General features: G+C 47.3%; 1 protein-coding gene and 1 long non-coding RNA gene across 3 annotated transcripts; one reads left to right on the top strand and one right to left on the bottom strand.

Annotated features, from left to right (window-relative positions):
* Positions 1-13: 13 nt before the first annotated feature.
* TUBGCP4 (tubulin gamma complex component 4) lies at positions 14-21,336 on the top strand. 2 transcript variants are annotated; one of them, XM_061553969.1, is made up of 19 exons: positions 14-300; positions 882-1,010; positions 3,657-3,764; positions 5,836-5,889; positions 7,222-7,278; positions 8,204-8,283; positions 9,684-9,765; positions 11,511-11,651; positions 12,021-12,186; positions 13,635-13,759; positions 14,242-14,292; positions 14,749-14,854; positions 15,922-16,029; positions 17,022-17,145; positions 17,681-17,858; positions 18,320-18,454; positions 20,004-20,120; positions 20,530-20,669; positions 21,004-21,336. In XM_061553969.1, the coding sequence occupies exons 1-19, from the start codon at positions 223-225 to the stop codon at positions 21,014-21,016; spliced, it is 1,992 nt and encodes a 663-aa protein (XP_061409953.1). In that variant the 5' UTR covers positions 14-222; the 3' UTR covers positions 21,017-21,336. The 2 variants fall into 2 exon arrangements, with proteins under 2 accessions (XP_061409953.1, XP_061409952.1); XM_061553968.1 differs by having other exon boundaries at positions 3,654-3,764.
* Positions 6,044-11,716, bottom strand: LOC133343942 (uncharacterized). Its single transcript, XR_009755296.1, has 2 exons — positions 11,500-11,716; positions 6,044-7,105 (listed from the first exon to the last, which is right to left on the bottom strand). It is a non-coding gene; the product is annotated as an uncharacterized LOC133343942 (long non-coding RNA).
* Positions 21,337-21,451: the final 115 nt, after the last annotated feature.

Genomic DNA, 21,451 nt, shown 5'->3' with positions numbered 1-21,451 from the left:
GGTGGCTGGGGGTCAGAGGTCATCGCGTCGCGCCAGTGCGCGGGAGGCACAACTGTGTACAGTGTGTACAGCACTGTCTCTCTCCCCTGCGCTGTCTCTGTCTCCCTGCGCTGTCTCTGTCTTCCTGCGCTGTCTCTGTCTCCCTGCGCTGTCTCTGTCTCCCTGCGCTGTCTCTGTCTCCCTGCGCTGTCTCTGTCTCCCTGCGCTGTCGCCGCTGTCGCCATGATCCACGAGCTGCTGCTGGCGCTGAGCGGGTTCCCCGGGAGCGTGTTCGCGTGGAGCCGCCGGGCCGGGCTGCAGGTGATGCCGAGATCCCCGCGGGCAGAGAGGCGAGCGCGCGCGCGGGTGGATCGTGACCGGCGACGACGACGACGATGATGATGATTGGTTTCATTGTCTGTTGTAATATTTGAAATCACATTTATTTCGACAGACTTCATTTTAAAGACTTTATATCCGACGATTCTATTTCATGGTATTATTTATGGATGCTGGGTGACTTTACATTTCATAGTTTATATTTTAGACGTTGAATCTGTACCTCGAATGACATTTTTTAAAATCAAACATTGAGCTGTATTTCAACCAGGTGCTTCATTGAAAACGAAACTCACCTGTCTCTGTATACAGATTAAGCAATTAAGTATTTGACTTGTGGGTTAAGTGGTTCATAGTTAATGAGTGATGAATTGAGAGCGATTGATAGATTTAATAATAAGTAATTGATACATTTAGCGGTTTCAGATAAATTGGCTAATGTATGAATATCGCAATTGGTGGTTTATTTTTTATTAAGCGATCCAGTGGAGTTTTAATTGCGTAATGGAGTGATTTATTGGCTGACCAATGGATTGATGTTGAATGATGGTGGTGGTCTCCAGGTACTGCAGGACGTCCCGTTTATCCACCCGAGTGAGGTGAATTTGCTGAACCGGATCTGCCGTTTGGGCACCGACTACATCCGCTTCTCCGAATTCGTGCAGCAGAACAGCAGCCACGTCCAGAAGCCGGTGACATCCCAAACTGCATTTCTGCTCCCCAGCCTCCCCTGCACAGATTCGTGCCTCCCACGTACAGAACATTCAATAACACTTTCACTACTGGTCCTGTCTATTCTCGGACCTGACGATGCGCCAGTTGTGGCCAGTCCCGAGAGTTTGCGTGACCAAAGTGTTTTTGTATTCAAGGCATACATATCTCTTGTCATCTAGTGGCAAATCTGAAAAATACAATTATTGAATTATGAATAATACAGAGCTTGTAACCAGGTAAAGCACCTGGGGAGAGATGACCTCTCCAGCGAACTGCTCCACAGGATGAGTTCCACAGGATTGGAAGGATGCCCTGGTGGTCCCTATTTTTTAAAAGGGGGGCCCTACTGATTGCAACAACTACTGTGTATCTCCCTCATTACAACGGGAAAAGTCCTGTCAATAATCATTCAAAATCACCTTGCTAGACATGCTGAGGAGAAACTTGCAGAGCCCCAATGTGGTTTCAGACTGGGGTGGTCCTGCATGGATGCCATTTTCTCTGTATGCTACACCAGAGGTGTAGAGAAATTAAACAGGACCAACATCTATGCTTTATTGGACAGGTCAAGGCCCATGATACCATAAATAGTCCAGGGCTCTGGGTTATTTTTCATGCTTTCGGAGTCCTATACGATCTGTTGACAATCGTTAAGCACCTTCATGATGGTGGGGAGGCCCGGGATTAGTAATGTGGCCGGGTGTTGGAGCCATTTTATGTTCACCTTGGAGTGCGACAGGGATATCCTCTGGCCCCTAGACTATTTAGTTGACCACGTAGTTGGAGAAACTTTCCATGGATGTGCAGTGGGTACAACGCTTGAGGAGACTTCTCTCTTTTTGAGGCAGCATGTTTATTTAACATTTACATAATACAAAGGGGTACGGCCCCTTCCACCCGATACACTAAAGAGGCATTTCCTCCAGACTATTCATCCCCTCACACTGGTTACGCTCTAACCCTACACTGGTTAAGCTCTGACCCTACACTGGTTAAGCTTTTGTCCCGACCCTAGCCAGGGGTTCGGGTTATGCCCTTTGGGCTCTTCGCTTCAGGTCTTCCAGGTGGCAGCTCCAGGTCTCCGGGGTGACTCTTCGGTCTTGAGGCAAACGAGGACTGCCGGGCCCGTTCAGGGGACCGGCTTTTATACCGTTTTCTGGCTCACTCTGCCCCTAGCCACTCCCCCCTTCTGGAACCGTCTGGAGGGCCTGGAGCGTGACGTTATCCCTCAGCCCCCCTCTTGGGGGTCTAGGGTCTGTACCCCTGGTCCCAAACTACACTGGGGTTTACCTTGGCCTAACGGCCTCACTCATCTCCATCGGCCTCCCTTCTGCCCCCTGTTGGCTTAAGGCCGTTACTACAGGCCATAAGTAGCGGCAGTTACACACAACGTTCAACGATGCCGCTACAGATATACTGGTGGAATTTCCATCTGGTATAGATACAAGGGGAGGCTGATCGATGCCCGGGTGTGGTCAAAGCATGGCTCCCTATTGGTCAGCTATATTATGTATGCGGATGATCTGGTGATTTCTGCCCACTCGGAGGAGTTGGAGATGCTACTACTGAACCTGGAGCATGCTACTAAGAGATGGAGCCTTCCCATCAGCCTCACAAAAACAAAGCACATACCTGGGTATTTTATTTCATCAAATGCTCCCCTCCCTTCACTCCTCATGAGTGATACGGCAGTTGTGGAAAGAGTGGAGAAGTTTCTGTACTTAGGCAGTGTGCGTATGACCAGCTCCAGTTTACCAGCCAAGATTTTACTCCAAATTAGTCAAGCGGCCTTATCCATTCATCAGCTGCGTAACACTTTGTGAAAGCTGCCTGGCCTGTCGCTCCATACAAAGCTCTGGATCTTCTTGGCCACAGTTCTACCTTCGCTTCTGTACGCTTGCAAAACGTGGAGCCCTCTAAAATAACATCTGTGTCGGCTGAAACATTTAGGCTAGCCTGCCTATCATCCATTCTGGGTTTAACTAGACTGGATTGTGTGAAGACCTCACAAATCCTTAAAAAATCTGGACACAGTCCGATCAGTGAGCTCCAGCAGGTGAGGCTGCGTTGGCTGGATCATCTTAACCCACATGCCCAGCCACTGCATCATGCCCAGCCACTGCATGCCCAAGCAGCTTCTGTTTGGTCGGATAGATGGGGCTCAACAGGTGCGACATGGGCTAGAGAAGAGATAGACTGATGTGGTACAGAATGGGATTTGTCGATGACCAGTACCAGCAATGTCAAGATCGGCCTCTGTGGAGAAGGTTCGCGAACGACGCTGCTGTGAAGTTAGTCGCCCTGCAGTACCAACGGAGGGTACAGGCGAGGGTCGTTAGCACTGGGCAGGTAAAATGGAGAAAGCTAGCACAGTGGGAAGCACAGTTGGTGCATCTGCCAGTCATCTCAGTCAACCCATGGCACCTGGGCCTGTTCCATGACCTGCCAGCGGGCCTTTGACATAACACGTGGCCTCAAAGTACACCTAACATAGCACAAATGCCGTGGTGACATCAATGCCACTTAGTGGTGAACGGCGGTTGTTGTTAATAAGACACTGTTCGTCATGTGTGTGTAACTTAATAGTGATGGTATCTTCTTCCTGGTTACATAACTCACAGCAGACAGAGCTGGCAGGATACAAGCAAGGCATGTATCTGCGGGCGTTTTGCTCGGGACTGGACTTGGTGCTGCAGTCGTACCGCCAGGCTCTGCTGGACCTCGAGCAGCAGGTTGGGCTCACGGGCCATGCCCACTTCAGCTGACACAGTCATCGTTGCCAAAGATAAATATTACCACCGCCCACACTGGTTCAGACGAACGCTGCACCCACACTGTTGGTCAGGCTCACCACAAATTGTTGAGAGGGGTTTCTCTGCTCCCAATATAGATGTATATATACATCTTGTGCATCATCTCATATGGCACTATAGTGATTGTTATGACACAAGGTTCGAATTTGATGACTTGTTGAGCGAGGCACACATGTTACTTGAGAACCAAATGTCCTCAGGCATCATAGGCCCCTGTTGTGGTATCGGTGTAAACTGTTCTGCAGGTCTCTGGAATTGCCTGTGACCAAATCACCCTGAGTGTGCCCTATCCTCATATCTCAGGAGCTAAGCAGGTTTGAACCAAGTTAGGACTTCCTAGGAATGCCATTTGGAATGCCAGTTGTATGCTTGGCCAGCAAAGTGGCACGTTGATGGTCATACGGCAATGGATTCTGTAATCTATGCGGAGCTTTCTTTTACCATTTGTATGCTTAGATTTCAGTGTTGTCTGCAGCCCATTTGGAGAGGTGCCGCACCTTGCTACCCTGTGAAAATTGGTGCACAGCCTAAGTTTCTGAGCGCTACGTTGCCCTGGTTTTCCCGTCACTTTGCGTCGCGTTTCTGTAGAGCTGCCTCTCGGAGGCACCAAGGCATGTGGGCTGTGCTAGGCCACGTCCATTAAGCCTTTGGCATTTCACTGATATTAAAGTAAACTGCTTTGTTGTGTATGTGGGTTTGTATATATATATGTTTATTGTGTATGTGGTGCATGTGCGCTGCTTTATGTTATGTGTCTACACGACCATGGGGAGAACATGCAAACTACAAATATACAGGCGAGGGTCGTTAGCATTTTGCCACTGTGGTGCCCCATCAATATGCCAAGGCTCTGGATTATTCTTCGTGATTTTGGAGTCCTGTACCCTTTACCTCACAATCATTAAGGACCTTCGTGATGGTGGGGAGGCCCGGGTAAAGCTGCACCGTTGGGAGTCTGAGATATTTTCTGTTCAGCTTGGGGTACAACAGGGATGTCCTCGGGTGCAGTAATGGAATGGTTGTCTGTTGGTCAACCATGTTATGTATGTGGATAATCTGGTAATTGCTGCCAACTCTTGAGAAGGAGTTGGAGACACTACTACTGAACCTGAACCATGCTATTAAGAGATGGGGTTTTGGCAGCCGAGGTCTCACTCGGAATCAGTCGAGCGGGATTAGATTTTCATCAGCTGCGTAATGCTGTGTGGAAGCAACCTCGTTGGTCACTCCACACGAAGCTTCAGGTCTTCTCGGCCACGGTTATGCTCTTCCTTCTCTATTCTTGCGAAATGTGGAGCCCTCTAAAGGAACATCTGCACCTGTTTGAAACATTCAGGCTGCCCTGCCTACGGTCCATTTTGGGTTTAACTATACTGGATTGTGTGAAGAGCTTAAAGATCTTTTAAAGATCTGGACACATTCTCATCGGTGAGCTCATCCAGCAAGCAAGGCTGCATACCCAGCCACTGCATGCCCAAGCAGCTTCTCGTTTGCTGGATAGATGGGGCTAAATGAGCATGGCATAGGGCTAGACAGGAGATTGACTGATATTGTACAGAAGGATGTGGAGCTAATTATAAATTGCCAATGACTGGTACCAGCAGTGTCAAGATCGGCCTCTATGGAGGAGGTTCGTGAGGAATGCTACTGGGAAGTTTGAGGCAGTCACCCTCGAAGAACAGCAGAGGGCAGAGGAGCGATGCTCACAACGAGCAGTGCGCCAAGTGGCTAAAACACAGCAACTTAGCAGAGTGGGGAGCCAAGTTGGTGCATCTGCCAGTCATCTCAGTCAGCCCATGACAACTGGGTCTGTCCCGTGACATCCTGTCCACGAGCCTTCCAAACTCACATGGCCTCAGAGTGCACCTAGCATGGCACAAGCACCATGGTGATGTTACCGCCACTTACTGGCGAACAACAGTTGTTGCAGGTGTGTGCTTCGTTTGTGTTGGTTGCCTTTGATCTCTAAAAATAAGCTTTGTTGTTACAGTTCCTCGCCGATCCACACCTGTCCGTGTCTCACGTGAACCACTCGCTTGAGCAGGTGAGTGTCACGCCCGGTTGCTGTTCGTACTGCCTTCCATACCTAACCCTTTCTGGCACCTGGCTTAAGTTGCATTGCTTCCTAATGGTTCAGATGTCTCTTGAGGTTGTGAGGACAAGGAAGATAAAAGGAAAAAATTCAAATAATTGTCTAGTTTATGTTACTGGATGCGATAACTTTTATCAAAGTGAAATATAAAAAGGCAGGATACTCCAAAGCAGTTGTTTCCAATCTGTGGTCTGCTAGGCTGTGGGAGGTGGTCCATGGAACTCTTGCAGATGCTGCAATTTAGTCATTTAAATGTTTAAATAGAGGTTATTTGGTGCATGGTGGTCTGTAAACGTTTGTTGAGGGTTGGCAGCAATCCTCAGGTCGAGAAGGGCTGGGAACCATTGCTATAATGGGAACCTGCAGTCATGCATTTTTCTCTGCTGTTGATCTGTTAATGGAAAGAATGAACGGCACGTTCAATGAATATTCTCTAAAAAACGCATTCTAATAAAAATAAAATTCTTATTAATTGAGATTGTAGGCATGTATTTTCTATATCAGTGGTTCACAATCTTGCTGCACCTGCGGATCACTGTCAGGTCTCAACTTACATCCACTCACCACCATTGCACTCATAACATTTTGTCATAATTGAAACGGCTGTAAATTACAGTGTCTGCAACAGTTGCGTGGACCACTTTCCATGGCCTTGCAGAGCCTCCACCGATGTTCCATGGACCAGATTGGGAACCATGGGCTGATATCAATCTTCACAGTCGCGTTATTCGTTTACCAGGACACAGGCTCGTATTTTCTTTCACTGATAAACAGGCTAATTTGCCATATGCAGGCAAGTAACAATTGGTTAATAGATACAAAATAAAATCTTACACTCATGAAAGATTCACCATATTATGTGTAAGAGTCAGTTATTTTGTAGGCAAATTATTAGATAATTATATGTATTTTGTATATATGTATGTTAAGCTTATTTTGCACCGTATTTTACCTTTAGGCTATTGCATAAGACAACAAAGAATAATTAAGACAATAAAATGAGATAGTAGTTTGTGTGGGGCCATCAGTTGCTGAGTCATGCATTGGAATGGTCTACATAAGTCCAGCGTCCAAGGGGAAGGGAAGACCTCAGAGCAGATGGTGGTGGCAGATTGTCAGGGCAGACCTTGGAAGTCGCTGTATGTCGACTGAGCAGCAGCTCCAGGATCTGACAGAGAGGAGAGAGCATTGGCGAGTGTGGTGGTGGCGGCATCGGCTGCTTTGGCCACAATGAGATCTTGTTCTTGTGGAACCATCGCCCACACATGTCTCTGTTTGATTCAGTTTCAGCTGCTCTTCCCAGCACTCATGGTCGTCCTGGATTTGATTAAATCACAGAAGGTATGGGATCACCTCAATACTATCGATGATATGTGTATTGTGTTTTGTACATTATTCTAAAATATTTGCTGTGTAGAAATATACAATAAATAAGGAAAATGGTACAAGACTGACCGATTCTGTATAAAAAAAGAATATAAGCAATTGGTGCCACTTTCCTTCATGCTGTGTTAAATTACACATTTCTTCTCGTCTCCACATAAGCCACTGGCCCTGAACCAGTTGTAGAAAATCCCTTTGTGAATAATGCAAGGCAAAATATTGAATTAGTCACTTAACACTATTAAGCAAAAGCTTGTGATGTTTTCCCTTTTAATACATAAACTTACTTTATGAATGCAATGCATTTTTCGTATAGACAAATGTGAAAAAGTTGCAGTTCGAAGACATGAAACGTTTATAGCAGCACCTACATGATATTAACATTAATAATTTGAAAAGTTTAACTGATAGTGCATGCCATATATTTTTGTGTCTTTCGGTAAAGTCACGTAGATAGGTTCAAAGAAAATAATAAAAAAATAACAGAAAACTACAACGTTTCGATCGCAACGCAAGCGGTCGTCTTCAGGAAAAGGTCCCCCTTTTATCCACCGAGCGTGGCCCCCTTCCGCCTTCGGCCACACCCCCCTTCTAGAACACGCTAGAAGGTTCCCGGGCTTACCACACGTCCCCTCTAAGCCCCTTGCCTTGCGTTCCCTCTGTCCCCCTTGCCTCACGTCCCTTTTCCCCGGCTCATGACCTCCTGTTGGCAGACAGGGCTACTGCACCTGCCGATCCCCCTCTGTGCCAGCAACCAGCGCTATGTGCCATAGTGACGCATTCCCTGTCACTCCATATGTATGTTGAACTTCTTTCGGACCGTACGGAGCCAACCGTGCTAATTGGAGGTGTCTCAATAGCCCATGTGTCTGGTCTCTGTCAGGTTCACGGCTGTCAAATCTTAGAAGTGATCTATAAGCACAGCTGCAGTGGACTCCCTCCCATCCGTAAGGCGCTGGAGAAGTGAGTGCACGTCTATTACTCAATACTGTGTCACAACCTCAGTGTAATGCGTAGTGGAATCCCAAGAGCCACAACTTAGTAACGCGTCCTTTGGTGATGAGCACATGGGGACGTCTCGTCTTCAAGAAGGATATGTCTTGATAATAAAGAACAATTACATAAAACTTGATCTCTTTGTGGCCTGCCACTTGATTAGTTTTAGCACGTAGTTATAATTGACTTATCCATCTTACACGTGGTGGACAGCCTGGATACCTTCCAGCTTCGACATTTTGGTGATTGTCTTAGCTCAACCCTCTCTTCTCTGATTTTTCCCCCACTCTTAAAATAAATTTGCTTGGGGGGCACAGTTTTATTTGAATGTGGGAATTAGCTTTGCATATGCCCTTGATAGCGTATGATAGCATTTTTGATTGGGATACTCGGGTAAATAAAATCATCCAAACTATTATGAAGAGTAAGTGGGCTTGGGTAAGACACCACATAGCTCAATGGGATGGTGTATGTATGTTGAACTTATTTCGCACAATACATAGCCAACTATGCTAATGAGAGGTGCACGGGAATGACAACAAACTAAACACAAAAAGTCGTTCTAAATAAATGCGTTTTCAATGTTTAAAGTGCATAGCTCCAGTGGCTTCCATTTCTGGCAAGTACTTGATGCGTAATGAGTGCAACCTTATAATGTATTCGTTCGGCAACCGGAAGCCAATGCAGCTTGGCGAGCATTGGATAGACATGGTCAGATCTTGTAGTACTTGTCACGACACGTCTCAGAGAATTTTGTACATGCGGCAGCTTGGCCATGTTTTTGCCAGACATCCTGGAGAGTAGCGAGTTGCAAAAATCAAGCCTTGTTGATATACTATGCTACAAGCCACAGTATTGGCTATGTCACGACACAATAGTGGTCGATGTGTTGTAGAGCCCTCATATGAAAATTGCAGTACCAGAATATTTTGCACGTGGTGATAAAATTATGTATTTTAGTCGAGTATGGTGCCGAGGCTCTTTAGACAAGTAGAAAGCTGAATCCTGGAGTCCATGACCGCCACACCTGATCCTTTTAACAATGTTTTTCGCCTGAGTGCCAAACAGCAGACCCTACCATTTTTCTGGATTAAGCAGCATTTAATTTTGTGCAAACCACACGTGCACCGAGGAGATGGAGTGATTATATCAGTTGTGCAGGAGCTTGGATGGATTGATGGAATGCAAAATCATGAGGTGGCGGCAGCTTGGGGTGGCCTTTGTCCAACAGTGGATTTAACATGACTGATGATTGGGATATGAGCAATTAAAACAAACTCCAGCTTTGACAGAGGAATGCTGAGTTGTCTGAATGTGATTGTGAGAGATACTGGATCCTGGCATGGTGGCGGTCGTGCTGTGTGCAGGGTGCTGTGGGTTTGCCATGGGGTCATGTACAAGCAGATCTCTGCCTGGATGCTGCATGGGCTGCTGCTTGACCCCCACCAGGTACGTGCTGAGTCCTCCAGCGTCACTCACATCAGCCCCGACTACAGCACCAGTAGGCAGATGCGCACACTGACCCACACATCTGTAGTAACATCGGGGATGTCACTGTATGGTGCCGGGCCAAAAGGGCCACGCTGTTGGATGTTTTTACATCGTGGACAGCACTGTGTGGGTGGCTGTGTGTAATACCAGCCCTAGCGAGGCTTGGTGAGCACTGGGATAGTGCGGACACCACGCACAGTATGTGGTGGGAGCTTCCACGAGGGGGAGTGGGTGAGTGTCAGCCCAGGAGCAGGGTTGCCCTGGGCCATGGCACTCTGGTTGACCCCGTAGATGGGGGGGCTAATGGGTGATCACATGTCCGGGGAGAGCCCTTGAGAAGGATCGAGAGAGAATGAGAATGCTCGAGAAGGCGGGCTGGGCCGAGGGCGGAGCGGCCGCGACCGTAGGGGAATATCAGGCGGGTCTCTGAGAGGGACCGGGGTCACTGCATTCTACCAGCTGGAAGCGCAACACCTACAAGCGGGAAGCTCTACGTCTCAAGCTGGAAGCTCTTCGTCCTACGATGCAACCACGTGGTCAGAGACCCGAGTGAGAGTCCGAACCTTCGTAGCAGTAACCCCTCTGTATAGCGTAGTTAGCTGTGTGGTCACGACCGTAGGCTGTATCGGGTAAAGGGGCCGTTACCCCTTTGTGTTACGGTGTCACAGTAAAAGTGTTGCCTCTAAAAGGAGCAACGTCTGCGACTCGGTTGGACTCTATGGGGACCTCATTTGCCAGTAAAAATATGATAATTGGTTCTTTACCCTTCTATCTGGCAACAAAACTGACACCTTTTTGCAAGGAGTCATGTTTGCATAGACCGCAATACCTGCAGTCATAATACAAACAAAAGAACATAACTCTGATAATGTGCACTGTCCTTGAAGTTGATTGGTCCACACCCGAGACAGCTTTCCTTCGAGCCTAGTCTCATATGGGTTGGAACAGATGACGCCAAAAGGCGTCATCTGGTCCAACCCATATGAGACTGGTCCAACCCATATGAGACTAGGCTCGAAGGAAAGCTGTCTCGGGTGTGGACCAATCAACTTCAAGGACAGTGCACATTATCAGAGTTATGTTCTTTTGTTTGTATTATGACTGCAGGTATTGCGGTCTATGCAAACATGACTCCTTGCAAAAAGGTGTCAGTTTTGTTGCCAGATAGAAGGGTAAAGAACCAATTATCGGTTGGACTCATCGTGCGAAGCCACTCTCGGCAGTCTAATCGCAGTCTATGGATGTGCTCTGTCTGGCATGCCTTGCGTGAGCGTTATTACTATCAGTAATTACATACTCCCGACGACAATCGCATGTTGGAAAGCATTTAAGTCATAGGGTTGTTTGATCATACATCACCATGCTGCTGTTTGCGGGTTGTAAAAGGTGGGGGGGTTAAAGAATGCCATTTAATGGTAACCCATGCTCAAAATTAAACTCTGAGGACTCACCGCAATTTGTCTCAAGTCATGCCCGGCCATGTTTTAAATTCTTAGATTAATATTATTTTGAAAAAACCTGTGGCATCCCAACTCAATCAAAATCCCAAGGGTAGCAAGAAAAACGCCCAAAGCCACACTGCTTGTAAAATGTGTGCTTGGTCATTGCTGCTAATGCTGCTTTCAATTGAGAGAAGAAAGCTCACTGCGCGCTGGCTGCTGTGTGAGAGTGATGTAGACAGTGTCCCTGCACCGTGATTGTAGGAGTTCTTCATCCAGCAAGGGGGGGCCACCAGGCCCGAGCAGGGGGCGCTTGCAACCCCCACCCACAGCCAGAGCGAGCAGGACGACGAGCTCGGCATCGGCGGCGTGTCCGGACGGCAGCTGCGGCAGATGCAAAACTTGGTGTGTGAGCACGCAAAGCACCCACAGCACACAGCTCACAAATCACACAGGATACAGAGCACACATAGCACGCAGTATACATAGCACACAGTACAGAACACACAGCTCGCACAAATCATAGGATACAGAGCACAGTTTTCGGCTCAAAGCACATACTGGGTTAGATTTCACAAGTGGGATGAGCTTCTCACTCATGGGCAGAGCTTGCTACAGATTTGGGTTGTCTCAGTGGCTTCTGTCTATAGTGTGTGGGCTTCCTGTTGTGGTGGCCGAGGCTTCCACTGACGGTAACGGATGTGGCCTCTACGACGTACGTGTGATGATGAGAAGGTGCATCTGCAGTCCTTGGATTGTGCTCCTGTGTTGCAGCACTTGTCCAAGGAGGCAGTCGTGCTGAAGGAGTCGATGAGGCTGTACTCGATTCGGCCGGAGATGCTCCCGGGATACCTGCCCCACCGCCTGGCCCAGAAGGTCCTTTTTGTGGGGGAGTCGGTGCAGATGTTTCAGAGCCAAGCAGCATCTCGGTGTGCGTCAGGTAAAGGGGAAAAGGAGCGCGTGCCACCGAGCACTCTGTGGTATCTCCTCCCATTGGCTGCGCCTCACTAAAGCTAATGCTTGTCATTAAAAATACAAAGGCCTGCTTTGAGTACTGAAAAGTCGCTATTTATGTGTAGAGTGAATACACGGTGCGCACAGTTAACTGAGGGCAACTGAGGGCAAACAGGTGCGCACGTGCAACGTGAGGTTGCACGGACAAAACGCCACCTAATTAAGGCGAGAAGCGGGTGCAAACGGGGTGGACCGGGTGTGCGCGTTGAGACCGGAGGTGTTGCCAGGGAGATAATGGTTACGGGAGATAAGAGTTATGGGAGATGAGGGTTACGGGAGATCAGGGTTGATTGATGGGCCGACAGGCGCCAGCCTGGCGAGAGCCTAAAGGGACGCAGGAGAGGTCTCTGATAATTAGCAGAGGGATATAACGGTGTGTGCGTTAGCGGAGAGGGAGTTGTTGTCGGGGACCGAGGGTGAAGACATCTCGCCGCTGCCGCTCCAGGGGCAGCGGTGGAGATGTAGAGTTGCTGTGCGGAGAGACGCTGTGCGCGGAGTCGCTGTGTGCGGAGTCGCTGTGTGCGGAGTCGCTGTGTGCGGAGTCGCTGTGTGCGGAGACGCTGTGTGTGGAGACGCTGTGCGCGGAGACGCTGTGTGCGGAGACGCTGTGTGCGGAGTCGCTGTGTGTGGAGACGCTGTACGTGGAGACGCTGTGCGTGGAGACGCTGTGCGCGGAGTCGCTGTGTGCGGAGACGCTGTGCGCGGAGACGCTGTGTGTGGAGACGCTGTGCGCGAAGTCGCTGTATGTGGAGACGCTGAGAGCAGAGCTGCTGTGTGTGGAGACACTGTGTGCGGAGTCGCTGTGTGCGGAGACGCTGTGTGCGGAGACGCTGTGTGCGGAGACGCTGTGCACGGAGTCGCTGAGAGCAGAGCTGCTGAGTGCAGGATAAGGGAGGTGAAAGGTAGATAAGAGTGGGGAGAGGTTAAACATAAGTGACCGTATAGATAGTTATAGGAGTGCCTACAACTGGTGCCAGAATAGGTGAATAAAGTGTAAACAGGTGAATTGTTACGTGTCGGTGTGAGTAATTTTTGAAGACACTACATATGTTTGCTGAACTTGTGTCACACCTTATGTAGCCAAGCGTACTAATCGAAGGTGTGGGGAAGGACAACAAAGGGATACCTGTATGGTGCTCACAGGCTGGTTCAAATCCAGCAGATGCATACTCTGGGTCTATTGACCATGAATACGCACCGTCTGCTTCACAGTGGACGTTAATTATCCCGTGACATCATTTAAAAAAGAGTAGGCCATTGTTTGTTGTGTCATGGTCCAATTTTACCATGCTTGAAATTTTTTTCAATTTGCATAAGCGGGAAATACAGCAGTTGTTGGCTAAGCAGGTATAATAATCATCATTATCTTCCCAGGTTCTATTTTAAAGTCCCATGAGGATGCCTTTGCCACGGAGATTCACAACTTGCAGCAGCAGGATCTCTTCAGTCTTCTTGAGCTGGAGATGGTGGTCGATAAGATCCGCAACACAGTGGCCGAGGTAGGCAAGTAATTCACGAGAGCCGATTGAAAAGTCCGAAGCCTAAGATAGCAGGAGTGGTGCTAATTCAAAGGGTCAATGTTCAATAAAACTATCATTATTTGTCATTTTTGTCAAGCATGTAAAATTATTGTTTGCATGTAAACTGATAGAAAATTAAGAGGTGACACAGCTGGACTTTCCCTCCCATATATCTTTTTTATGTTTCTTTACTATTATTTATTTGCCGATTACCTTATGCTATTCGTTGGGCATGGTTGCACTTTATTTTGCGTGCGGTTACAATTAACTCTGCTCAACCTCAATCTAGATTTGATCAACCTCAGAAGCGAGGAGTCATAACCAAAGTTGGCCCTGCATTCATGACTCTTGCCAACAATATAAGGCATCAGGCCTGACTGCTTATTATTACTATTGCACTGCGCTTGCATAGTGGTAGAGTGGAGCTATAAAATGATTGCTACTGAACTGTGTGTATGTAGCACCTGTGGAAACTCGTGGTGGAAGAGGCAGACCTGCTGGGACAGCTGAAGGTAAGATACTCTACGTGGGATGTTGCATTGAGCCACCTCTCACGAGTGGCCCCAACAGCACCACGCCAGCCACATGGAGACATATTAACGATTAAATAACATCTCTTTTATTTATATGGTGTGAATCATGCAAATTGATTTCACAAAAAAAAACACATTTGTAACTCTTGACTTAAAGCTTTCGTGACTGCAGGAATTCATATTCTTTGGGTCTTTCGGTAAAGTCACGTAGATAGGTTTGTAATACGCAGTTTTCAAATGAAGCCATGGGAAACAACAGACAAGCGGGAAAGCGGGCCGTACTGGCACCAGCGATTTATAAGCTCTCTGTCCCTATATTGGGATGTTTGACTAACTCCATGAATGAGTGTTCATATATGTGGGAGGAAACCCATGCGTGTTGTGATGCATTTGTTAAGCTGCAACTGGGACGTGCTGTATTCTGTGTCTGCGTAGACCATAAAGGACTTCTATTTGCTCGGTCGGGGAGAGCTGTTCCAGGCATTCATTGACAGTACGCAAACGCTGCTAAAGGCACCACCCACAGCTGTCACCGAGCATGGTGGGTGAGGCTTATGGTGTTGTGATCGCTGTGATTCCCCATTCACATACACATAGTGGCATCTGTGTGTGTGTTCTATGGACCCTCTCATGCTGTGCATGAACTTGATTCTAACCAGGTGAGATCCCATTGAGACAAGTCTCGGTAGGTGCCAGTGGTTCCCATGCTTTCTGGATCCACGGACCGCTGTTAACCCACAAAGCATTTTCTTGCAAATGACTGCACAGTAAAACACCTTGGGTTTTGTAAAAAAATAAGTATCTGTAACGGTTCCATTACAGATGCCTCCCAGAGCCTCTCCCATTGTGAATCGCTGCTCCGTGGAAATGTGCCCTGATTCAGGACATGACAATAATCTTTCTGAAACTGCCCAATATCGAGGCATTCACCATTAATTTCTAGATATCTTTCAACAGCCATTTCTTTGGAAACCAGCTCAAAAGCTAAGTGGCTTCATAATTACTCTCTGTTTAAAGTGAATAATAAACGATATTTAATAAAATTTAGTTTTTAAGCAAAAACTTATTGCATATGAAGGATATTCAAGTATTTAACTCTGCATTTTATTTAAATTGATGAAAACTGATTACGAGCAGACCTCGTTGAGCACAACCCCATTGAATACTGATTCGTTATAGTGCTCTTGGTCCTGGAGAAATGTTTTACAAAAAAAAATGAAATCAGAACCTCTATAAAGCCCTTACGAGTGAAAATATGCCACATACAATTATCGAACAGCCTTTCAGAGTTGCAATATAACTCGTAGTCAATTGCTATTGTAATTATGATTGTAGTATTTTTTTGTTGACATCATCAGCAACTGCTGGATGAAGGCCTCCCAATGCCATTGCCATCTCTCACAGTCCATTACTGCTCCCATGCATCTCACTCCTGCACATGAACTGATCTCACCAACAGTGCTTGGCCTCTGCACAATGGGTGTTTTGTAACACTGCATATATACAGTCATAATAAAACACGTTTTTACCTCAATGCATTTTCAATATTTGTTTTAATCTTGCGCGATGACGAGCGGTCACTGCTGTGGTTGTGTGCGGTTGCTGCAGATGTGAACGTGGCACTGCAGCAGGCGGCGAGCAGGGTGCTGCTGGACGACGAACACCAGCTACACCTCTTCCACCTCACCATCTCCGCCCAGGCCAGGGACCACCGAGGTATCGGCGTGGTCATAGCAGATCTTCAATGCTGTCGTGGATATACCCTTATAAAAAACATTTAGTGAAATATTATATACTAATTCTCTCAATCGTATTGTCTTTTCATATTAATCACAATGAGGACAATTATAATTGATTAATTAATGGGTGTCTGAGTATTTATATTATTTTGTTCAGGAAACTTGGCACCACAGATAGGAGTCTAACTTGACTTGAAAGCTATTTGTAACAATGAAATCCCTGTGGAAAGGTCTGTGGAGGTTGGCTCATGTGCCGGAGACGGACTTTGTCGTAGGCCGATGACATGTCCACAAAGGTCTTGGATTTATTCTGGAATCTGGCCTCGATGTGCATCTCAAGTGCCAAAACTTGGTCATAGCCGCTGCGTTCAGGCCGGAATCCCGCTTGTTCCTCAGGGATCACTGACTTGAAGAGGGGGCTGATTCTCCGGAGGATGATGCGTTCCAGGAGTTTATAGGTCATGCACAGGAGTGATATCGGTTTATAACTTCCCCAGGTCGTCGGTTGGCTTGCCCGGTTTGAGTATTGCAATGACCATCGCCTCCCGCCATGCTTTTGTGATGCATCCATTTTTCATGGTCACATGCAAGATATCAAAAAATGCAGGCAATAAGGTTGACCTGACATTGTGTATAACGAATCACTCATGCCCCAGACAAATCAATTACTTACGTAAATTACAGATTCCTGTCACAGCTACAGTGCTGCTGATATTATTTACTTTTTTCTAAAACAAACACAAGCATAATAAGAAAAAAAGCGGTAGAATATGACCGGCAATAGCGCATTGACCACACATTGCAGAGGTTCTTTGTTCGAATCCGGCATACTTCCCTGATTAATACTGCAGTTTGTATTAACCATATCATAGTGTATGTTAATGCCACCACCTTGTGTGCCATTCCGGTACTTGCTCACGCGCGCCCCCACTATGGTGATATGAGCAATCTCTCTTTGCATTGTCTCAGAGGGACTGTTGGGACATGAGAGAGAGGCGGTGCGAGAGCCATGGTCTGGCTGGGCGGCGCTGGGCCTGTCCTACACCGTGCGCTGGCCACTGCACATCCTGCTCACGCCATCTGTGCTCGACAAGTGCGTCTGTGACCCGACACGCCCAGAGTGGATTGTACTGTGGGGTGCTTCTGTTCAAGACAGTTGGCAGGAATGAGCCCGTTTTATTTCCGGACTCATTAAACTTATTTGCAAGTGTGTTGAGTTTTGTGTTTTCACCTTCGTAGGTCTAGCCTTATGTAATTTCTGTAGAGTGCCTGTATCACAATCAGAATGTTGTCAAGTTCTACTGGTTAGGGTTTCACTTAGCCTGTCATCCTTGGTCATGGACAACATTAGGATCACTCTGGCAGTGTTGAACTGGTTTTTACAGTTTAGTTTTGGTTCAGCAAAAACCTGGTCAATATAGGGTCAAATGGTTTAGTTCTGGTAAATTGATTGCACAAAACTAGAATTAGCCACTTCAGTTTTTAGGTAAGTCGTATTTTTGTCTGTGTTTAAGAGGCCAGAATACATTAAATAGTTTAATTGAGTTGCTGCAATGTGTAACATGTGCAATGTAGTGTTGGGACTAATGGGTGTGCTGCTGCGGCTCCGTGTTGTTGTTGTTCCACAGATACAACGTGATGTTCCGCTACCTGCTCGAGGTGCGACGCGTGCAGGCCGAGCTGCAGCGCTGCTGGGCCGTCCAGATGGAAAGGAAGAGCTCACGAATGGACAAAAGTGATGCAGTCAAGTGGAGGTTACGGAACCACATGGCTTTTCTTGTTGACAACCTCCAGTATTACCTGCAGGTGGGGCTGGTACCTGGCACATCACCGGTATCTTGCAGGCATTTCATGATTTGACAACCCCTCCCTTTCATTTCAATTGTCACAATTCAGATTAATGATTAAAAAATATACTTGTAACCCTTCCCAACTGTGTTAATGCAATATCCGTCTACAGGGTGGGCAAGTCACATCGACTGTTGTAAAGATGATCTCATATAAATAAAAACTATGAAATTAAGGGTTATCAAGTTGCGATTTCACAATTATTATGCCACTTCCTCTTTTCTCGCTAAAATTGTGCCACCTGCACTTGTGACATCACTTTTGGTCATGTTTTTGAAAAGGCTTTCCCCCCCGATTGGTCTGGCCTTGTGAAGTTTCACTATACTATAGTTGTACAAGTGTATGGGTGTGTGTGTCTGTATAGTTGTGGGTTTGTATTTATGTATGTGGTTGTATGCGGCTGTGTTGTGCATCTTCAGGTGGATGTGTTGGAGTCTCAGTTCTCACAACTACAGCAGCAGGTGAGCAGCAAACGAGACTTTGAGAGCATCCGCCTGGCACATGACGCCTTCCTGGCCAACCTGCTCGCTACCTCCTTCATCCTGCTAAAGCCCGTGAGATGCACCCCTCACACACATACCCTCACTCACATGCAGCCTCACTCATACACAACCTCACATACACGTGGCCTCACTCACAACCTCAACAACAACAACCGCCATTCGCCACTAAGTGGCGGTGACGTCACCACGATGCTTGTGCCAGGCTATGTGTACCTTGAGGCCACATGAAGTGTCCAATGCCCACTGGCAGGAGGTCACGGGGCAGACCCAGATGCCACAGGTCGACTGACCTAAAGCTTCGTGCGGAGCGACAGACCAGATAGCTTCCACACAGCGTTACGCAACCGATGAAAAGATAATGCCGCTCGACCGATTCGGAGTGAGACCTCTGCTGTTAAACTGGAGCCGGTCATGACCACACTGTCCAGGTATGGGAAACTCTACACTCTCGCCACAACTGCCCTATCACCAATTGGGAGTTGTGGGGGTGGAGTGTCCGATGGTACAAAATACCCAGGCAGGTGCTTAGTATTGGTGGGGCTGAATACCACAGAGATCCAGGCGGTACCGGTCCAGCTTCCGACAGAGGAGTGGCAGCCTCTCCTCTGCAGTGAGCATTCGAACATTCCACGTGGCCACACGTAGTGGTTTTTTGTTGTTTCTGGAGGAGCCCCGAGGGTAAAGATTCAGTCTCCTGGCTCCGCCAAATGGGGTTTGGCCAGGAGACGTCATAGGCGCCTGTCCCCCCGGGGCCTCCGGCATAATCTTATTTATTAAATGTTTCCGTCGTGGTTTAGTGGTAATTAATTGAAGGTGGAGGGGTTACTAGCCCCTCGCACCCGTCCAGAGCCCCCATTTGACTGCTGTGATGGTCACAGACGCCATGAGGGGAAAGGCCAATCTAAATTGGCCCTCCCCCCACAGCACTGCCCACCACAGCGTTGCCGCCCGGCACCATGAGGAGGTAGGGGGTTGTTTTGCCGGACTCACAACCTCATTCACATACAACCTCACTCACACATGACCTCACTCACATACAACCTCAAAGACAAAAATCCCCCTTATAATCTTAACAGACTTTTGTGGCAAGTGCTGTTAGCGAGCCCTAATGAAGGCAGGCATGGCAAACTAGGGGGTGGGTGGCCAGCATCACGCCCGGCCGCCTTTGTCTCCCGAGTGGCGATGTACCAGATATCATTTGAGGCCGAGTTGACCTAGGGTTGGAGTCGGCCTCACAAACACAGCCTCGGTCAACAATAACTTCTATTCGCCAATAAGTGACGGTGACGTCACCATTGCTTGTGCCAGGCAAGGTGCACTTTGAGGCCACGTGACATGGATAGATAATATGGCATCCGTGCAGGACCCACTAACTCGAATCCACATTGAGTCAGCCTCACATGCACGGCCTCTTACAAAAGGCATCACTCACACACGACCTCACTCACAGCCACACACACAAATCCTTACAGCTACGATAAGTGTAACTGGAACATTGGCAGGAAAGGATGAACCTGTTTGAACAGGATCTGATCGTGCTAAAGACAGTGATAGAGACTGCTTTGCATGGTGTCTGATCATGTGGTCGTCTGTGCTGCAGGTCTTCCACTGCTTGCACGAAATCCTGGGCTTGTGTCACTCCTTCTCAGCCCTGGTGACCCAGGCATCGCCGGTATCAGATGACCGAGTATCCACACAGCTCGACAGTCTAGTAAAGGTATTTCTACTTTTATATGGCCCATGTAGAGCAACTATTAGAAATGCAGTTGTAACTTATTTAGCCGGTTAAATGGTTTGTCTCAGAGTTATGGGGTTTCCTGTGCCAGTGGCTTCATCAAACGACATCTCGCTACAAAATCCTGTTTGACTAGCATCTCCACCACGAACCATTCCCTCCACCTCTTTGATATGGCTGAGCATGTTATTTTGTGGAGTTTTGGCTCGTGTCATAAACAGTAAAATGATATGGCAATTTGAAAATTATTAATGATGTAATTTCTCAAAGGTTCGTCAAATGACTACTAAATGCAACATTTTCTTTTTGAAGGGTGACTTAGTTATTTGTGAAACCGTGCTGTTGTGATTCGGTGTGGGCTGGGTGTGACTGGGCTCTGCTGGAACCTCAGGGCTTTAGCCGCCAATCATCACTGCTCTTCAAGATTCTATCCAGCGTGCGGAGTCAGCAGAGCAATCCTAACCTGGCCCAGCTGCTGCTGCGGCTCGATTACAACAAGTACTACACACTGGCGGGAGGCACGCTCGGCAGGTGAGGGGCATGCTGGGTGAGAGGGTGAGGCATGCTGGGTGAGAGAGTGAGGCATGCTGGGTGAGAGAGTGAGGCATGCTGGGTGAGAGAGTGAGGCGTGCTGGGTGAGAGAGTGAGGGGCATGCTGGGTGAGAGTGAGGCATGCTGGGTAAGAGTGAGGGGCATGCTGGGTAAGAGTGAGGCATGCTGGGTGGGTGCACTTCGCCCACTTAAAAAATCAGACAGCATCTACTTTATGGTTAATACACCTGCAATATTAACCAGGCAGGTCTAAATTTGTAACTTTCTTTATTATCAGACATTTCAATAATTGTTTACTTGTTTTTTTTTTCAGTTTTGGAATTTGAAGTTGAAAAATAGCTGGATCCACAGACAGTGTTCCATGATTCACGTTGGGCAAATGAAGCAATGCACTTACATGCCGAGTTGCTCACGGTCACTATAGTTTAATTTAATTTGGGTTTAAAATAGGTGATTGTGAACTATTGTGTTTTTTCCAGTTCTCTTTATCATTTTTCTTATATGAGCACCAGTTTGTGATAATCCCCCACCACCACTGCGAAATAAAGCGTCGAATTACCTACATACGCTTCAATCTTAAATGTGTTTTTATCATCAAGTGTGATGAGTGTTGCCTCCCTGATCGTTTACATACAGCCATGTAACAATACAATAAATTGTCACAATGTTGTCCATTAAAACATATTGTCTTGTTTGTATTGTTGAATTAGGGTTGTTTCCCATTGAATACATCTCATTATTCCAGTTTAATTTACCGAGTT

Source organism: Lethenteron reissneri, chromosome 18 (assembly GCF_015708825.2).
Source record: "Lethenteron reissneri isolate LAM-NWPU_2019-01 chromosome 18, ASM1570882v1, whole genome shotgun sequence".
Classification (NCBI taxonomy): domain Eukaryota; kingdom Metazoa; phylum Chordata; class Hyperoartia; order Petromyzontiformes; family Petromyzontidae; genus Lethenteron; species Lethenteron reissneri.
The sequence above is the reverse complement of the archived record's forward strand: the minus strand, read 5'-3'. Positions and strand labels throughout refer to the sequence as shown.